The following is a 19829-nucleotide window of genomic DNA, read 5'->3' as shown; positions in this document are numbered from 1 at the left end:
CATCCCCCACCACACCCCATCCCTGCCAGTTTGGAAGTATACAGTAACTGACACCTAGTGGCAGCTCACCTTACCTGGAGCACACAGTCACACTTATCATTTTGGCATTCTTTTTCTGTTGCCCAAGAATTCTGGTAAGGAACTCATTTTAGCCATTAAGAAAATGATCATGGGCCGGGCAATGGTGGTGCACGCCTTTAATCCCAGCACTCGGGAGGCAGAGGCAGGTGGATCTCTGTGAGTTCGAGACCAGCCTGGTCTATAGAGCTAGTTCCAGGACAGGCTCCAAAGCCACAGAGAAACCCTGTCTCGAAAAAGCAAAAAAAAAAAAAAAAAAAAAAAAAAGATCATGCCTGCAGTGGTGGCGCACGCCTTTAATCCCAGCACTCAGGAGGCAGAGGTAGGCTGATCTATGTGAGCTTGAGGTCAGTCTGGACAAGTTCCAGGATAAGTAGGGCTACATACAGAGACCCTGTCTCAAAAATTAAGAATGTATATAGAAAATGTCTAAGAGAGGGTAACTAGGGTGTTAGTATATAAATGCCAGCTACTTGGGCACTGGTGGAGCCGGGAGGATCCCTTGAGCTCAGGACCAGCCTAGGCAGCAGAAGAGCACAGCTCTCTGCCTCCCCTTCTCCTTCCACTCAATTTTATTTCTCTTTCTATGTGTCAGGGTGTGGTACATGTTGAGTACCCTTGGAGGCCCGAAGAGGGCATCAGATCCTCAGAGCTGTAGTTGGAGGCCTGCCTGACAGGGATGCTGGATCTTGTAATCTGTCTGTCACCTGGGTACTCTGTCCCTTTAAAAGACAAACTCTGCCCACTGCAAACCCCCCCCCTTCAGCTGAGGCAAGAGGATCTCCATCTACTCTACCAGCCTGAGCTCATGGTCTCTCTCTCTCTCCCTCTCCCTCCCAGCCTGAGCTCATGGTGTCTGTCTCTCTCTCTCTCTCTCTCTCTCTCTCTCTCTCTCTCTCTTTCTCTCTCTCTCCCTCTCCCTCCCAGCCTGAGCTCAAGGTCTCTCTCTCTCTCTCTCTCTCTCTCTCTCCCTCTCCCTCTCCCTCCTGTTTCCCCTTTCTCCCTCCTATTTCTACCCTCCTTTTCTACCCTTCCCCCCCTGCCCTTTCCCTCTCTATAACCCACTAAACAAACTCTACCCAAACTCTCACTCTGCGCGGTGTATCTGTCTCTCTCCCGCCACCCGCCAGGGACCCGGCTGAGGCCTACCCCTTTATAAGTGATAACACTGGGTACTGAGCTCAGGTCTTTGGGGAGAGCAGTACTCATTCTTAGCCACTGGGCCATCTTTCCAGCCCGAGATGCTGCCTCGGAAAGACCAGAAATTAGACCTTGAAAGAAGCATCAGGCAGTGCGGTAAAGTGTTTTATATGAAAGTTATCAAATGTTACAGAATAAATTCCTCTGCCCTTCTCTGGCCCACTCAGCCTTGCCGAGCTCCTGAGAGTGCGAGCTAACACTCAGCTGCACAGACACAGGTGTGGGCCCCGCCCAGAGTCACGCTCATCAGGCAATCTCTTTGTTTCTGATTATTCCAGTTGTTATAGAAATACTGAGAAGATTTCTGTTTAAAGGACAGATTAGTCAGGTTATCACCTCCGATGTTTCCACCTAGAAGAAAGGTCCTCACTCTTTATCTTTCTCAGATGTGTCTTCAGGAAATTCAGTCTGCAGTACTGTCTGTCAGCTCTCCCGTGGAGATGGCAGGTTTAGCAGTATTCCTATGACTGGGCTAGGAATGTGGTTACAAACCAAGGTGTCGTTTATGCTGCAGATGAGCCATGGCGTACTCAACTAGTTCTTGTGGCATTTATGTGTTCTTTGTTGTACATGCTCTTCTTTTGTTTGTTTTACTTTTGGTTTATTAGGGGAGTGGAACCTATTTCACTTTTAACTCATAAATCATATGGTGACGTAGGGCTGATGCCCAGGGCCTCCCTGTGCTAAACGGGTCCTTTACTGTGGGCTATGGTTATTCCATCCATGAAGTTCCATCTCCCAGGGTGCCTTCCTGGGCTCTGCTTCCCCTTCTCCTCGTCTGCTGACTATCACAGCATTTGACAGGAGTCTCAGTTTTTATGATTTATTAAAGGAGATACTGAACTGAACAGAAATCCTCATAGGCTAACAGCTCTGGACCTGGCGTTTGTTCATTTGCTCTGAGCAGTAGACACACAGGCAACAGTGAGCGTCACACAGTAATTCCTCGCTTTACTGCTGAGGTTTGTCCTTGCTTTGGGTCTGTGTTGGAGCCCACAAGACCATACAGTAAATGTACAGCTGACAGATTGATAAAGGCAGACCCACAAGCAGACAGCTTCTGGGGCACCCGTTTTGCAGATCTGCGGGAACACTTGTCTTTTAGGTAAGTCACTATCGATTCCGCAAAATCTTGTGAAATCATGATGTTTCTCCTTTCAAAATTGGATTCATTCCGAAAACACCTCAGTGGTGTGGTCTTCCCATCCCCCACACCATGAGGCTTTAGAGAGATAATATTCACTCTTTGTTCTAACAGTCAAATTTACATAGCTACAATCCCACAAAATTACCTGCTAACAGACCACACAGGAATTGTTTAAAGAAGACAGGCACCAAGTAAGAAGGTAGCCATGCCCCACCTTTGCTAACAAACAAACCTGGGCGCCCCCAAAAGCTGCTGATCACAGAAGAGATTGGTGAGAATGGGTGGATCCAGGGTTCAGGATGTTCAGCATCTTTATCTAATGGTTTGGGATGTCAGGTACTTCCCCTTGAGTGTTGACTCTTCCCTGGGTTGTGCCACCTCTCTGTGGATTTTGATGTGCATATTGTCATTGTCCTTGCCTATGGAATTTTCCAACTATGACTATAAAGACTAGAAATCGTGGAGATCAGCCCGCACTCTCTTCACACAAAGGACTAAAGAACGCATAGAGGTAATGTCCTTGAGTTAATTGTTTTACCCTCTGATCTTCGCTTGCCATAGACATCTACTCCCGAGCCCTGAGGGAGTACTGAGGGGGTACTCAAGACACCCATGGGTCTGCTCTGCTTTTCTGAGCTGGGTCTCAGTCTATAGCTCAGGTTAGCCCACAATTCATCATCCTCCTGCTTGGGATTACAGGCATGTACCATCATTCTAGATGGATACATTTATAGACAAGAATAAAACCACAAACCTCTAGTGTGATTATTCAGCCACAAATAAGGCTATACTTCCGGATTCTAGAGCCATGCACGTGCAGATGGGCCCTCGGGCATGGAGATGCCTGAATGTTAAAGCCGCCTCCCCACGTGACCCATGTGCATGTATGCGTGGTTCCATCCACGTATGACCCAGCTAAACCCCTGCACGCATGCGTGAGCTCGTCATCGGCATCATCTGCGTATGATGTAGTCACATCAACCCCCTGTGTGCATGCGCTAGGCAGCTTTTAAATAGCTGGACATGCCATCTCCCTCCCTCTCCCTGCACACTGACTTCCCAGGCCTGTACGCACCCCCTCTAATAAACTCCTAAGCAGGTTTGTTCCGTGTTTCCTTCTCACTGCACCAGGTAATTTCATCTAGCTTCAGAGCTCTTCTCAGCAGTGGGCACACACTGACCAGAGTGGGGTGAGGCCAGCTTTGTAAGAGCACCTGTGTCTGCCTCGCTTCCTCTCAAGCGACGCTCCAATGTGACCCCACATCTTTGTGCCTGCAGTCCGAGGCTCTTTCCCTCTTTCTGCAGTGTGTATATGACTTTAGAAAGAGGTTGTTGGAAACCTACCATGCAGCACTCCCTCCTGGTTTTATTTCCTTGTTCCGTTTGTGGTTGAACGGTCACTGTGTTCTTGGCGTAGTGGCTCAGATGGCTTTCCTGGCCTTTTCTTTCCTTTCCAGGGAGACAACCACATCTTCCTACTTTGTCACTGAGCTCTGCTGTGACTTCCTTTCTACCCCCCCCCCCCCCACAGTCCGACTGACTGTCCCAGCGCCTCCTCGTAGCCCCACAGTGCGGGTGTCCCTGGCCCCTCCCAGATGTGGTCTTTGCTCTCAATGTTGTAGCCCATCCCCTGTGGCTAGGGCTGTCCTCTTAGACTGTGGACACTTAGCTGGCCTGTGTCACAAGGTAGAGCTGAGTCCTTTCAAGGTTGTCAGGTCAGCACCCACCCCTCCCAGCATCCTCTGTGCTCATTCCTCAAGGTTCTTTGAACCGGCCTTTGCAGCTTGTGTCTTGGTTCACCTCTTGCCTTGTCAGGAGTGGCCAAGGCCTCCCCTTTCCTCGTCAGTCCTGTCTGGGTGCTGAGAGGGGACCTTGTGTGTGGCCAAGGCCTCCCCTTTTCTCGTCAGTCCTGTCTGGGTGCTGAGAGGGGACCTTGTGTGTGGCCAAGTGAGCAGCTGTCACCAGTGATCCGCGTTTCATTTCTGGGCCTGTTTCAGTGTCAGACGCTAAGTTCCCAAGGGTAGAGACTGTTGATCTGTTTTCCTCTGGCCCATGTGTCTTAGCACTTCCTCGGAGTCTGACCCTGTGATGTGACATCTGCCGATGTCCAGAGATGAAGGAGGGCGAATCTTTACCTGAGAACCAAGGGTTTAGCAGGGGGAAAGGAGGAGGAAGTTCTAACCCGGGAAGCTGTGACCATGTGACCAGCAGGCGCAGACTTAGAAAGGTTGTGCCAGGAACAAGTGGTTCTGAGCTAAGAGGAAGGCCAAGGGTCTCTGCTCTGTCCCTCTGCAGTTAGAGAGTGGGCCAGATCAGAAGGGGGCAAACTGCTCGTCTCCAGCGCCAGCACTTTGGAGGCTGGGGCAGGAGGATAAGACCGTCAAAGCCTAGCCTTGGATGCATGATCAGTGCCACTCCCTAGCATGCGGTGAGTGTGCACTCCATAGAGGGAAGAGGAATGGAGGGCGAGGCCACTAGGAACGGAGTCTGGGCTGCCTAGTGACAATGATGTCACCTGTTCTTCTGGAAAGACAAGTTGTTTGGCAAAGCGCTTGTCTCATAAGCATGAGGACTTGAGTTCTTCCCCGGAATCCACATGTAAAGCTGGGCATCTGGGCATGGAGTCACACTCCTCCCAGCTGTGATGCTCCGGAGGGCGGAGGGCAGGCGACATCGGAGGCCCGCTAGCCACCCGATCACCTACTCAGCGAGCTCCAGGCTGTTTTCCTGAGAAACAGTACCAGGGGTATCCTCTGGCCTTCACATGCACGAGCTCACATACCAGGTAACACACACCCTTTCCACAATCACTTGGACACATGCACAAGCATACACACTGGTGCACACGCTCACACACAGTAAATCAGTGTTTTTCCTTCAAGGTCTGCTGCCTGAGTTCTGGAAGGTTAGCCTCACTCATCTGCACTGTGGGGCTCCTGAGGCAGGTGCCCTTGCCAGATGTGGTGATTCTTTCCAAGGTCAATGTGGTATAACTGGTTGCTTTTGGTTTCTAAGAAGTTACCCTTCCAGCAAGGATTTCCACTCCCTTGTGTGGTGAGACTTCCTAACCACCACCCCCCATCTCCCCACTGATTGATGCTGACCCTCACGGGGAGGGCAAATGCTCTGTGGTTTCCTGCTCTTCCGCCTCTCAGGCTGAATGTTTATATCTGTCCTTTCAGAGGAGCCGGGGGAAGGTCATGCCGCGTGGGCCTGGAAAGCTGTGTTCTCTGATGGCTGAAGGAAAGTGGTTCTTTGGAGGCATTGCCAGGTTATAGGTAGCCCAACATTTCCCCCAAGCAGAGCCTCTCCCCTGCAGAGTTGGTGCCTAAAGCGGGCTGCATCCTCCTGCTGCACAATCTGCCCAGGTGCTTAGGTGGCCTCCCTCAGAAGCCATGGTGCTAGGGAGGGAGGAGGGAGGTCCTGGGGAGCCTGTCCCAGCACAGCTTCTTGAAGCGGATTTCCTTCTGTGTGTTAGCTTTGTTTTGCATGCATTGGAGTTTCTAGTCTTGACTAGTCCAGCAAGCTCTTGAAGTTTTAATTTTCCTGGCTCAGGTTAAAGCTCCCCAAGTGTCAGTGAGTGTGTGCGCGCATGTGCGTGCATGCTACACTATACTTTATCCTTACAGACGCTGAGGCCAGTGTGTTACCTTAGGCATGAAATTCGTGTATTTTTGTTTGATAAGAATGGGGTTTTCATGGGCGGGATTCAGTTTTGCTTTATTGATTGAGTTCTATGCGGATTGGAATTGATGGATTTTTCTGTTGGTTACTGTCGCCGCTGGCTTTTCTCTCATTCCTCTGCTGGGATCTGGAGGTCAAAGTTCACTTTCCCCTCACTCCCAAGTTTGGACATTGCCCAGGTTTCTTTAGCTGTCCAGATTATCCCTTGGCTAGACATGATTGGCCGCAGCTCCACCTTTGTACCCTCCTTGTCCCCTGTCCTCCTCATCGTCAGTGCTGCTTTCTCATAAATGAAGATTCTACTTTAATAAGGGAAACACCGGGTAAGGGGAGCTAAGTTTTCCGTTTTCAGTCCCCACATAGTGATGAAGCGAGGAGGAAGGAGACGTTTAGGTACTTGTTACGTGGGAAAAGTGAATGTTGAAGTCAAAAGGAGCGTTTCACTCCTAAGCTCAGGATTTGTCTCCTAAGCTCAGGATTTGTTCAGGCGGTGGCAGGACCGTCTGTGCAGCTCCTGGAGAAGATTGGAGAACACGTTTTTTCCCTCCTGGGTTTACCGAGGCAGTGTCTGACATGGAGTGGCCTTGCAGTAAGTGCTGTCCAGTTGAATTAAGTAGGCTGTCTCAAGCAAGCCTTAGTTTCATGATGAGGAATTTAGCCAGGCTTTGGGTCTTTACGTTTGTTATTACATTTATTTATTCTGCTTATGCAAGGGACAGGGAAGTGCATGTCCCAGTGCCTGTGGGGATCTGAGGACAGCTCGCAGGAATTGGTTCTTTCCTTCCACTGGCAGGCTCAGAGCAGGGACCTTTATCTCTGAGCCGTCTCACTGGCCCCGACTACTTAGTTTGACTTCTTTTTCCTCACCCTATTCATTTAAATAGACAAAGACTCCAGAATGTTCACCCTTCAGTATGTTCATTGTGATTCCATAGGAAGTACAGGATCCTTTGTTGGAAAACTGGTCTGCTTAGCTTCTAGGACAGCCCATGCAAAATACCCACAGGGCTCAGGCCACAGCCACGGTGTGTGTGCTTTGTGATAACAGGATGTGGGACAGAACCTACAAGTGAAGGAAGCCTGGGCCAAAGTATAGATGGACCATGTGCAGGTTCCTGTGGTTGCCGCTCTCAGGAATCCCAAGGGGCATGCTTTCTTCAGCATTGACTGAAGACACGAAAGAAATGTTAGCACGAGGACCCTCTCCTCAGAGCCCTCAGGCCCAGCTTTATTATAGGAGGCCGATTCTTAGGTATCCCCTGCCACACACGTCCCCGCATTCTAGACCTCCAGAGCCAAATCTTCTGAAATCTGAGCTTTCTACCTAGCCAGGGGTGCACACGGTGGGCAGATAGATCTTTAGGATGGCAGGCAGGGTGTGAGCTCATTCTTTTCTGCACACCCCATATCCTAGCTCCCTCTCAATTCCAGTAACTGAGTTACAGATCCGATTTTATTTGCTATCCTCTACTTCTGACATTATTGTTATCTAAAGTACACGTTCTGCAGCTGCAGAGGCTCTGCCAACTTTGTCAGGCCAGGTTTGCCATGGTTCATGGAGGTCAGAGCAGTAATTTCCTGTCGGTAATGGGGCCAGGCCAATAAGCTTGTCTGTTGTCTCAAGAGAACTTGGCTCTGAAAATTCCTGCCAGGAAGCCTTTTTTCCCAGACGTGAAGATGCTCTCGGATGATCACAGATAAACCCACTCCCCACCTGAAGATGCTCTCGGATGATCACAGATAAACCCACTCCCCACCTGAAGATGCTCTCAGACGATCACAGATAAACCCACTCCCCACCTGAAGATGCTCTCAGATGATCACAGATAAACCCACTCCCCACCTGAAGATGCTCTCGGATGATCACAGATAAACCCACTCCCCACCTGAAGGTCGAAATGTGCTCTTAGGCAGAAGAGCAGCAGGGAGCTGAGGGCCTGAGGGGAGGAGCCAAGGAGCCTTGGGCAGTGACTCTTCGTCTCTCCTCCCACTTGGAAGTCTCGTGTGTGGGGGATGTTTTCTAGAGGGTCTCTGTCACCCTCTTCACTTGGAAGTCTCGTGTGTGTGGTGTTCTCTAGAGGGTCTCTGTCACCCTCCTCACTGTAGATGTCTCCAGACTGGGGAGAGCTGTGGAGAGATCAGATGAAAACCACTCTTAGCACACAGGAAGCATCAGAGGAATTGTGGGCATTCTTGGCATGTCTTCATTAACATGAATGACTTTTTTGGGTGATGCATTGGCATTTTGACCTAGGTGTGATTTAATCATTTTGTTTGCTTGCTAATACTTTTTTGGCAAGACACCTCGCTCAGTGTGTAGGCACAAAGTTAGCCATGGATTAGACTAAGAACTTTTCTTTGAGGAATGAAAATACAGGGGAGAGAAATACAAGAGTGTGTAAAGGCCTGCCAGGAACCATCACCGTATTCAGGGAAGCAGTAGGGTTCACAGAAGACTGAGGGAATGGGGTTTAGACAGTCCTTCCCTTCTGCCCACTTCCCTCCCTTGTTCACCCTCCCTCCCTCTATTTGAAGAGTTGGATAACAGCAGTAACAAACAGAGCCTGCATGGTTCTTACAGTGGCTACACTCTGTGTTGAAGGAGCATTGACTCTAATAGGAAGTGTGAAGGTTCCGTGAAGCAGGTATGGTACAGTGACATCTAATACATGTGTGTTTTCAAGTGTTTGCTTCCCCCCAGCTCCTTTCTAAGTGTCCTGTATCGTTACATGAATGCAAATGCTGGTGCTGAGTTTTGAATCCTTCTCTCCCCTTCTCTTCACAGCCTACATCAAAGGTGGGTGGATCCTTAGGAAAGCCTGGAAGATTTACAATAAGTGCTATGTGGACATCAACGCCCTTCAGGAGCTGTATCAGAAGAAGCTAGCAGAAGAGCCCTTATCTTCTGATGCCGCAAACGATAATCATGTAGTGGCTGAAGGGGTGACTGAGGAGTCCCTAAACAGACTGAAAGGTGCTGTCAGCTTTGGATATGGCCTTTTTCACCTTTGCATATCCATGGTGCCCCCAAACCTGCTCAAAATCATCAACCTGCTGGGGTTTCCTGGAGACCGCCTACAGGGCCTTTCTTCACTGACGTATGCAAGCGAAAGTAAGGACATGAAGGCCCCTTTAGCTACGTGAGTAGCTATATTGCAATGCTTTGGTAGATAAAATAGTATTGAAAGTAAGTAAACAGCAGTGAGAACTTTAAAAGAAACTTCAGGAAAATGCTTGTTGGTTGATAAGGATGCTGTTCCTGTCACGCATTGTCAAGGAGCGTATTCTGTGCTGCTGGTGACATAATCATGTTAGCCGGAGAGCTGGGACGCTGTTAAGTCCCCGGAATCCTGTATTTGTTATTTCCTTATCTTTGTGTGTGCATGCATGTTTATGCACACATATGTGTGTGTTTGTATATGGGGGGTACACATGCACAGTACATGGAGACCAAAGAGCAACCGTGGGTGTCATTCTCAGAGACAGCATCTGTCACTGGCTTAGAACTGACCAGGTAGTCTAGGCTGACTATGCCAGGGATGCTCCTGCCTGCACCTCCCAGCACTGAAACTGCAAGCATATGCTGGCTACCTGGTCCATATTGCTGTGGTTCTGGGGACTGAGCTTAGGTTCGCATTCTTGGGAGGCGAGCACTTTGCCAACAAAGCTATTTCACTTGCAAGTGTAGTTGGTTCTTTTTACTCTTTGGGGTCCCACCACCCAGCTCCCAAATAACCACTTAGAAACTTATTATTACTTATGAATGCCCAGCCTTAACTTGGCTTGTTTCTAGCTAGCTTTTCTGAACTTAAATTATCCTGCCTCCAGGCTTTTACCTTTCTCTGTTCTCTATACCTTTGCTTATTCTTACTCCGTGGCTGGCTGTGTGGCTGGGTTGCTGCCCCCTGGCATCTTCCTCTCTTTCTTTTCTTGCTCTTCTCTTCCTTTCTTCTCTCTGACCAGCAGCCCCTTGTGTCCCTGCTCCTGCCTTGCTATTGGCCGTTTAGCTCTTTATTAGGCCAATCAGGCGTTTTAGGCAGGCACAGTAACACAGCTTCACAATGAAACAAATGCAGCATAGAGGAACGCAGCACATTTTGCATCATTCAGCAGATGTTCTACAGCATAAAGATATGTAACACATCTTCAACCATGGCCACAACCAGCCAACCAAGCTCAGGCTTTTAAATGTCCAGTCCTTTCATGAGGAGTTTTGTGCCTTTACGACCGTCTCTCAGTTGCACACTTCTGGTTTTACTTGAATTTATAAGATATAATTTTGTGTGGTTCTGAGACTTTTGTCCTTACAAAGAATATAGGTGTTGTTGGGCAATCTTCCTGGATGATTCCAGCCATATTAAAATGAAAATTACTAAAATGTTAAAAAAGGATATGATTTTAAAATATCTTCATGGGTGGAGAGATGATGGCTCAGCACTTGTTGCTTTTACAGAGGACTCCAGGCTTTGTTCTCAGCACCCACATGGTAGCTCACAACCTCTGTGATTCCAGGACCAGGGGATCTGATGCCCTCTCCTGGCCTCTTTGGGTACTACATACATATGATGCACTTACCATGCACACAGGCAAAACACACCCATATACATAAAAAGAAACAAATCTTTAAAATCTCAATCTGGAAAATAACCTCTCTCTTCAGTCTGAGCTGCTCAACAGGTCCTGGGTCCTGTTTCTCTGATGCGACACCATCTTGGCAAAAATTTCTCCCTACTCTGCGATGTCATTCATACAAGACCTCAGTGAGATGCAGTTCTACACGTTAGCAATGGAGGGGTGAAAGCTATGTAAAAATCATGAAAATAGCTTTGGCCCCACCTGTCCCAGCACTAGATTGTGCAGACAGTGGCCTTTTACTAAGAGTGCTATTAGCGGGTTGGTAACTTGTGAACATGTCTTGCTTACAGCTTAGTATTGTTTTGTGTTTATCTCTGAAAATGGATTGGAATTAATTCGGCAAATTAACATGTTCTCCATAAGGGGCTTAGATTTACCAGTGCACTAGCTGTGACATTCACGTGAAAATATTTGATGTGCTGGTTAAATGCTTGTATATGTTCATCAAAGCAGGTCTCAGTGATTTTACTCTCTGTGTGCCTAGTTTAGTTAACTAACTTGAACTTGGAGAATTTTAAACAATTTATATTTTTATATTGTTTAACATCTTCAAAGGCTGGGAAAGGGGCCTTTGATTTGTTCTTCTCAGTTGTTTTAATGCTTATTTAGGATCTGTGGCAGTGGATTGTACATTTGGGTCTAGAGCCTGTGACTTGGACCAGGTATATATGATATGTAGGAGCCTTTGCTATATAAAACAGGCTGGTCTGGAACACACGGAATTCTGCTTGCCTCTGCCTCCTGAGTGCTAGGATTAAAGGTGTGCACCACCACAGCTGGCCTGTACCTTGACTTTTATGAACACACATTTTTACTTCTACACACTATAAAACCTTTTATTACAAAGAGACAATAAATTGGTGGTGACTGGTGACTGTCTCCAGTTTGTGCACAGCACAGTGAGGTACAATCCAGGTGCTTCCGTTAGTAACGACGCATCTGGAAGCTTCGAGGAGCCAGGTGCATTTGCTGTGTTTTTCTCCTCTTGTCAAATGTATAGGGGACTACTGATTGACATCTCATGCTAAAGTAGCCATTTTCCAGATACTGGCAAAAGTAAAAATGGGGAAGCATTTTGATTATACTTTTTGGAATGTCGCTTAGCAAGATTTCATTGGGAAAGTCTGCCTTGGAAGAGCACATGCTGGCTTTTATTTTGAGAACAGAAAGCATCTCAGGGAACCCTTCTCACGACCTCTCTCTCCCTGCCTCCCTGCAGATTAGCTCTGTTGTGGTACCACACCGTGGTCCGCCCATTCTTTGCCTTGGATGGCAGTGACAGCAAAGCCGGCCTGGACGAAGCTAAGGAGATTCTTCTCAAAAAGGAAGCTGCATATCCCAACTCCTCCCTCTTCATGTTCTTCAAGGGGCGGATCCAGCGACTAGAGGTAGGCGCTTTTCCCAGCCTCCTCAGTGCGCTGCTGGCTAGCACGCCTCTAGCGTGCCAGACACCACTGGAGCCTGGGTTATTAGTCAGTTACCTTCTGTTCAGAGGGCAGGACAAAGCTTCGGGAGAGTCTTCCGGAATGAGAATGATTGGCATATTTAAGTTTAAGGAACAAGGGTAGTGTGAAATCATTTAGGTGAAAGACACAAAATAGAACCTTTTCCTCCTCTGAGTTAGGAATGTTCTTAGCTAATGGTTGATTTATACAAGTAAATCATCAGCTTAGAAACGAACGTTGCTTTTTCCATGCGTTCATCTGCTCAGTTTCCTTATGTATGTGCCAAATGCTTTCCTAACACACTCCAGTCCCCTCGTCAAAGCCAGCCCGAGAATAGACACAAAACTGTCACCTTCAGGTCACAGAAAAGGGAAACGGGGATCCAAGAGGACTTCTGATAACTCCATGTGATTTCCTGTACATGATCATGCCCTGGCTGCATAGGCCCGCTTCTCTGTATCTCTCGTATTGTTCAGGAGCATGCGGGTTTGGGGGAAAACGAAGAGGCTGCAGACGTGAATGAAGGTGGCTGCTCTCGCTGCGGGAACCACCCATTTTCTTACCAATATTTGTCAATAAACCAACTGTAATACTCTCTGCTCCCCAGCCAGGTGCCCCTCCATCTGTCAGAAGTCGGCCCCAACCAACACCAGGAGGATGGTGGGGGATTTCTGCTGGGCATTGCTTTCTGAGCATGAGGCAGGTTTGGTTTTCTCCTTTCTCTTCTCTTATTTAGGGTTGGTTCTGGCAGTGTATAGTGTCATGCAGAAAGCATCCAGAATCCTCCCTTCTCTTACAGTAGCTCACGCAATGGCTCTTAAACCTGAACACTATAAAACAGCCCTCTAACCCTGGCTTTCACTGAAGATACTGGGCTTTGCAGTTTTGTTATTTTATCGTGTGTGTGTGTGTGTGTGTGTGTGTGTGTTTACATGCACACGTGCGTGATGGAGGGCACATGTGCTGTGACATGGGTGAGGAAGTCAGAGGACATTCTAGAATCAGTTCTCTCCTCCTACTTTTATGTGGTTTCTGGAGCTCAGTCTCAGGTCACGAGACCTGAATGGCAGGTGCCTCTCTCTGCCCGCTGAGACCACCTCCAGGCCCCAGACTTGGTCTTCCTGTTTGGCTCTGCTGCTGTGAGAAATCTTGAAGCAGCACAGGGATTGCATCCAGGGCCTTGCACATGCTAAGCGAGTCAGCCCCAGCTCACTCTGTAAATTTAATTCTCCGAGCCCTGCTCTAGATAAAATGCTTTAGGGATTGCCACGTAGCTAGCCCAGGTCGTCTTGGAAATCACTGCACAGCCCAGGCTGGTCCTCAGTTCACTTTCGTCTTCTTGCCTTGGCTCCCTAAGTGTTGGGATCATAGACCACCGATGTGCCATTGTGCCCAGATTTGAGATTATATCCATAATTTATTTGGAAGCACAGTAGACATACCCACACACTTAAGCATGTAGCCAAGGTAGTTTTCATCTCAGTATCTAGAAACATTTTGATTGTGCTCAAGCTTGTGAGCTTGGGGTTAGAGTTCTCCTTCTTTCTCTTGCTCTTAAAACGCAGTTCTGACTTGTGATGGTTTGGATGAATGGCCCCATAGGCTCATATGTTTTAATATGTGGTCCCAGTTATGAAAACTGTTTGGAAAGAATTAGGAGGTATGTCACTGGCGGCAAGTTGTGAGATTTCGAGACTGGTACAGTTCCCATTTAGCGCTCTGCCCAAGATGTGTGCTCCCAGCTGTCCCTGCTGCCGTGCCCTCGCTCCGCCACCGTGGACTCCAGCCCTCTGAAGTCATTAGCTCGGCTAAGTATTTACTTTTGTAGGTTGGCTTGGTCTCGGGGTTTTGTTACAGAAATAGAAAAGTAACTAAGACGTGACCCATCTCCTGTGCGTTCAGGACTGTTTGCTAGTGTTCTTTTCCTTTAAATCAGGGACGTGAACCTACCTGTAGGGAGAGAGTTCCAGTTCCTCTGTTCCCTTCAGTTTGTGCATGAAAAAATAAGATTGAAAAAGGAAATAGAAAATTTTAAATCAAGTATTTTCAAGTATAATTTTTTGAGATGAAAGCCATGTGCAAGATGAGTTCCTGTGGGTGTGTGTGCTTCTCTGAATTGAACCTCAGGCCTCCCACATGCTGCAAGGGCTCTGTCGTGGGCTGTTTCCAGCCTGACACCTTTGAGTAGCTTGGATTATCACAGCACAGGCTGAACATTCCTAACTTCAAAATCCAAAATCTAAACATCGCAAAACTTGAAAGTTCTGAGTGTCATCATGAGACTATAAACAGAGAACACTGCGCCTGACCCCATGTGGTGGGTCACATTGGAACCCAGGTACACTGTAATGATATATAACCATCTTCAGGGGGCCGGTGAGATCGCACTGTTTCTGCAGAGGACCTGAGTTAGTCCCTGCATGGAGGGCAGACTTACAGCCTCTGTAACTCCAGCTCTAGCTGTGACAACCCCTTCTGGCTTCCTCAGACACCCACACACATGCACACATGCATCCATATGAATAAAAAAATCTTAAAGGTCTTAATTATTAGTACAGTTAGTCTGTGAATATCATTATGGTACAAGTGAAACAGAAATAAACTTTGTATCTGGTTGTGGGTCCTATCTCCACTATACCCTTTGTACATATATGCAGACATGTACACATGTGAGACAGGAAGCTGAGACTGCAGGCAGGCCAGCACTCCCAGCATGCCCTGGACATCTGCGCTCAGCACTCCCAGCATGCCCTGGACATCTGTGCTCAGCACTCCCAGCATGCCCTGGACATCTGCGCTCAGCACTCCCAGCATGCCCTGGACATCTGTGCTCAGCACTCCCAGCATGCCCTGGACATCTGCGCTCTGTCCCTGAGATACAAGGGCAGCTGTTTTACCTATTGTGTCTAGAGCTGGAAGACAACTCAGTTTGAAGTTTCCCATTAATTTCCATTCAGTTAAACCCGCAGTAGTAAGTATTAAGACCATTAAGATACAATGAGAATTTTCTCGATTGTTTTTTAGATTTTTAATGTTGTATGTGTGCATGTGCGTGTGCATGCACAAGAGTGCTGGTGCCCATGAAAGCTAGGGGCCTGAGAGCTCCTGGGGCCACCGCTCCAGGTGTACTGAGCCGCCTGACGGGGCTGGCATTGAACTTGTGCCCTCTGAGAGCTTTAAGCCCTGAGCCAGCTCCAGCCCTGTGCTTATTTTTAAAGTATTAGGTACAGTCTACATTTTAATAAACTATATTTATGATTATCTAGTCTTTTTTCCCTTTAAACAATACTGATTTGAACATTTTTCTCTTGTTCGATATTAACAATCAGTTTTGTATGTTACACACATGTATGTATTTGGTTCTGTGTGTGCTTTCGTACTTTGTCTTCATAGTGTCTGTGCTATGGTGACTTTTTCATACTTATCTCTAAATAAATGCCCAACTATTCGTGTGCCATAAGTAGCTTTCTTTAAGTTTAAGAAGATACCCTATAAAGAGTAGCTGTCATGCTAACATTGCACGGGCTCTTACCTTGAAAGCATCCCTGGAACTCTTGCTCACACTTGTGAAAGTCGTGTGTTTAGTGTTGAAAGTAGAAGTTCTGTGAAGCACGATTGATAAAAGCTCAGAGAGAGAAATTGGGGCTCAACCTAAAGACCCGAGCAGTAAAGCAGCCAGCCACTGACTCTTACCTGACCTCAGTCTGAAGTGGCGACCCTGCCTCCAGGAATCTCAGAATGAGACTGTGTTTGATAGCCGTTTCCTCCCATTTTATCATCCTTTCTAGGGCTGGGATTAAAGTTGTGCACCACTGTGATTAAAGGCAAGCACCGCTCAGTTTCTATGGCAAACTAGGGTGGTCACTGGGATTAAAGGTGTGTGTCACACTGCCCAGTCTATAAGGCTGACCAGTGGGGCTGTTTTACTCTCAGGCAAGCTTTATTTATTAAAATACAATTGAAATGCCATTACAGTCCTGGTCCAGCCCAGGGTTGACCTGCTGCACAGATTAGTTAAGCCGTCAAGAGGAGTCCTTGCATGTTGGGAAGGGAAGCTCGTGTCCCTGGAAGGTCTGTTCCAGGATCCCCTGAAGAGGCAAAATCAGTGAGTGCTCAAATCCTTTCTATAAAACATGTTTGCGTAGTCTCCATACATTTCAGTCTCTAGCGTATCTACAGTTCTCCATGAGACACAGTGCAGTGTGAAGCCAACTAAATGGCTGTTTCACTGTTTTGTTTAAGGGGAAAGTGTGGGCAGGTACAAATTAAAATATGTAAATCTGAGTTTGAATCTGCAGGTAGGGGACCCGCAGTGCAGAGCCCGTGAATACAGTCTGTGTTGAGATTTTGATGTGCTATTAAAAAGAGTTTCATCTCTTCAGAGTTAAATCTTTGCTTCAAAGATGTGATAGTAAAGAACTGAATGAACTAAATGAAATGAATGAGACAAAATGCAAATGCATTTAAATGAAGCTCTGTGCTGTGACCAAGAGACCCAGGATGAGAGCACAAAAGAACCCCCTAAACTGTGCCTAACAGGCCCTTCACTGTAGCATGAGGACAGTGGAAGCTTCTAGGGCCAAACAGTCATATGGGAGACGTTTCAGTGAGCTTTGTCTCCTTCTTTAGACATATTCGTGTTTAGTGTGTGTGTGTGTGTGTGTGTGTGTGTTTGTGTGTTGTCTGCATGTATCTGAGCACCTCATGCATGCAGTGCCCCAGAAGGCCAGAAGAGGACTTCAGAACCCTTGCAACCAGAGTTCCAGATGGTGTGAGCAGCCATGTGGGAGCTGGGAAGCAGGGTCCTTTGGAAAAGCCTCCAATGCTGAGCCATCTCTCCAGCCCCATAGACTTTATCTTTTGTGTCTGCACATGTATGTGTCACATACATATATGACCTACATGTAAACAGAATGTCAGTCTGTTTGGATTGTCAGTGAGCCTCCTATGTTCAGGCTGCTTCTGACCATCATGCATTGAGTCAGGCAGTTCATGTTTCAGTAGAGATGGTGTCTGCTGCCAATTGAAATGGCCAGAACATCAGGGAGTTCACAACTCTCTGTAACTCCAGCTCCAGGGGATTCTGTGTCCTCATCTGGCCTTCACAGACATTGCGTGTGTGTGTGTGTGTGTGTGTGTGTATGTGTGTGTATACACAATGAATGAACACAGATGATCAAACATTTGAAATGATGAAATAGACGTATAGATGTGACCCTGCTTCTGGAACCTTCCTGTGCAGTTGTGAGGACGGTGTTGGGATCAGCTTGTTGGTTGGTTTCTTGTAAGAGGCAATGGCCTGCCAGAGCCCTTCCTGCCGAGCAAGGCACACGACGGGCACCATCCCTCCATGCTGTCTTCTGTGATTGCTGACCTTTACTTCATGGCACCTGGTGTCGCAGTCCTTCCTGGAGGGTCAGGGCCCTGTTCACATGTGGTCTCTGAAGCTCTGCATAAAAGGATCTCTTCATACACTGACCATCTCCTGTGATCCCTGCAATTTCTGCCCCTTTCACTGCCCCATTATCGCAGGTGTCCTCAGCCAGGAGCATGTCCTAATTGGCTGCAGTTGTCAACTTGATGTGGCCTAGAAGGAAAACCTCCATTGAGGAATTCCCAAGATCGGATTGGCCTGTGTCCATATCTGGGGGTGGGGAGGGAGCCTTGATTGTTCACTGACGTGGGAAGGCCCAGCCCACCAGGAGTGGCACAGTCCCTGAGAAGGTGATCCTGGACTGGATGGTAAGGCTAGTTAAGTGTGAGCCTGTCAGTCAGCCATGGTTGAACTTCAAGTTCCTGCTCAGGTTTCTGCCCTAACTCTCCTTACTGATGGACTGTGATCTGCAAGTGTAAGTCAAATAACCCCCGTCCTCCCGGGCTGCTTTATCACTTTTAAAGCTGGCTGCAATGCTTTCACGCCACACTTTGTTTAATTTATATTGGTTGTCCTGGAGATGACAGCCCTGTGCTGTTGTTTAGCCTGCTCCCTCCTGATTGTGTCAGGGATCCTGTGGTGACTCATTCATCAAGTAGAGAAGAAAGGAGACCTGCAGAGGTTGTGGGAGCAGGGGCCAGGGCAGAGGGACCACACTCTGCGTGGTCTGTGAACTCCATCATCAGAACTGCTTGTTGAGGGGTAGCCTGTGTCTCGCGTGTGAACCACATGCCTCGTGTGTGATGGAATGTTGCTATTTGTAGAATCGGAGGCAATGCAGGAAGAAAATGAATTCCCTCAAGTCTGATTAATTGTTGTCTTCTTTCCCTCCAGCCCACACACGCTTCTCAGTTACCTTAAAGACCCACAAAAAAAAAAAAAAAAAAAAAAAAAAAAAAAAAAAAACAGGGTTGCCATTTATTCTTAGAAGTTCAGGAACCATTACTGATTTCATCTGGTGTGGGGGAGATGGAAGCTGCATCTGTCCTTGCATCCCAGTTAGATGAAGCCATATTGTATGGTATGATGAAAGTGAACTCACTGACATGAGAAGATAATAGCAACCCATGTACAGGCTGGTTTGTGTGTTAACTGGACACAAGCTAGAGACGTCAGAGAAAGGAGAGCCTCAGCTGAGAAATGCCTCCCTGAGACCCAGCTGTGAGACATTTTCTCAATTAGTGATCATTGATGGAGGGCCCAGCTCATGGTGGGTGGTGCCATCCCTGGGCTGGTGTCCTGGGTTCTATAAGAAAAGAGGTTGAGCAAGTCAGTAAGCAGCGCCCCTCCATGGCCTCTGCATCAGCTCCTCTCTGGGATGCTGCCCTGTTTGAGCTCCTGTCCTGACGTCCTTCAGTGTTGAACAGGAATGTTGCCATGTGGGCCTAAGAAACCCTTTCCTCCCCAACTTGCTCTTTGGTCACAGTGACAGAAACGCTAACTGTGACAACCTTGTTGTTTGTAAACGGAACCCTGCATGTGCCCTCGTCACCCTGGCTGGACGAGCTGCAGTGTTGGTTCCCATCTCCGGGCTCCTGAGTATGCTCGAGAGGATGAGCTTCCTGTTCACTGTACCCACTGTAGGCCTGGAGAGGCGGCCACATGCATGCCCTTGACCGCCATCTTGCTGCATAACCGTCTAAGTGCCGAGTCACATGTAAGCTGGAACCCCATGCAATTTTGTGATTGTTTTATGTGGAATCGCCAGAACAGGCAAATGCATAGAGACAGACAGTACACAGTTATTCTTTGACAGCAATATCCCACCTCTGGTGTGTGTGTGTGTGTGTGTGTGTGTGTGTGTGTGTGTGTTACCAGGGAATGCATGCACACATGTGTACACGTATATATGGGGGCCAGAGGTTGGTGTTGGCTGTTTTCCTCAATTACCACCTTATGTTTTGAAACAGGGCCTCTCGCTGAGCCTGAAGCTCAAAGACTGAACGAGGCTGGCTGGTCAGTGAGCCTCCAGGGTCCTCTGGTCTCTACCTTCCCTGCACTTGGAGTCTAGGCTTGGGCAACCATACCCAGCTTTCCCCAGGTGCTGAGACTGAACTCAGACCCTTCTGGTTATGTGACAAGCACTTCATTGACTCAGCTAAGTTCCCAAGTCCCCTCCCTGACCCTGTGGTTGTATTTCCACTTCTCTTATGCCCCTAGTGGTGCAGGGTGGAGCGGTTTAAAGATAGTACGTAGAAGGTTGCAG

The 19829-nt window shown here is 47.9% G+C and overlaps 1 protein-coding gene across 2 annotated transcripts in view; it reads left to right on the top strand.

Moving 5' to 3' along the window:
- LOC121445219 (tetratricopeptide repeat protein 39C) overlaps positions 1–19829 on the top strand; it is a 93934-nt gene that overhangs the window by 48366 nt on the left and 25739 nt on the right. For both annotated transcript variants that reach the window (XM_041647244.1, XM_041647243.1), the window contains exons 5-6: positions 8895–9249; positions 11964–12132. In XM_041647244.1, the coding sequence (XP_041503178.1) occupies positions 8895–9249; positions 11964–12132 (524 nt within the window). The remainder of the gene's footprint in view (positions 1–8894; positions 9250–11963; positions 12133–19829) is intronic.

Source organism: Microtus oregoni, unplaced genomic scaffold, assembly GCF_018167655.1.
Source record: "Microtus oregoni isolate MIOR12 unplaced genomic scaffold, Mior012 000166F_ref0000362, whole genome shotgun sequence".
NCBI classification, from domain to species: domain Eukaryota; kingdom Metazoa; phylum Chordata; class Mammalia; order Rodentia; family Cricetidae; genus Microtus; species Microtus oregoni.
Note: the sequence above shows the minus strand (reverse complement) of the source record. Positions and strands in the feature narration are given on the sequence as shown.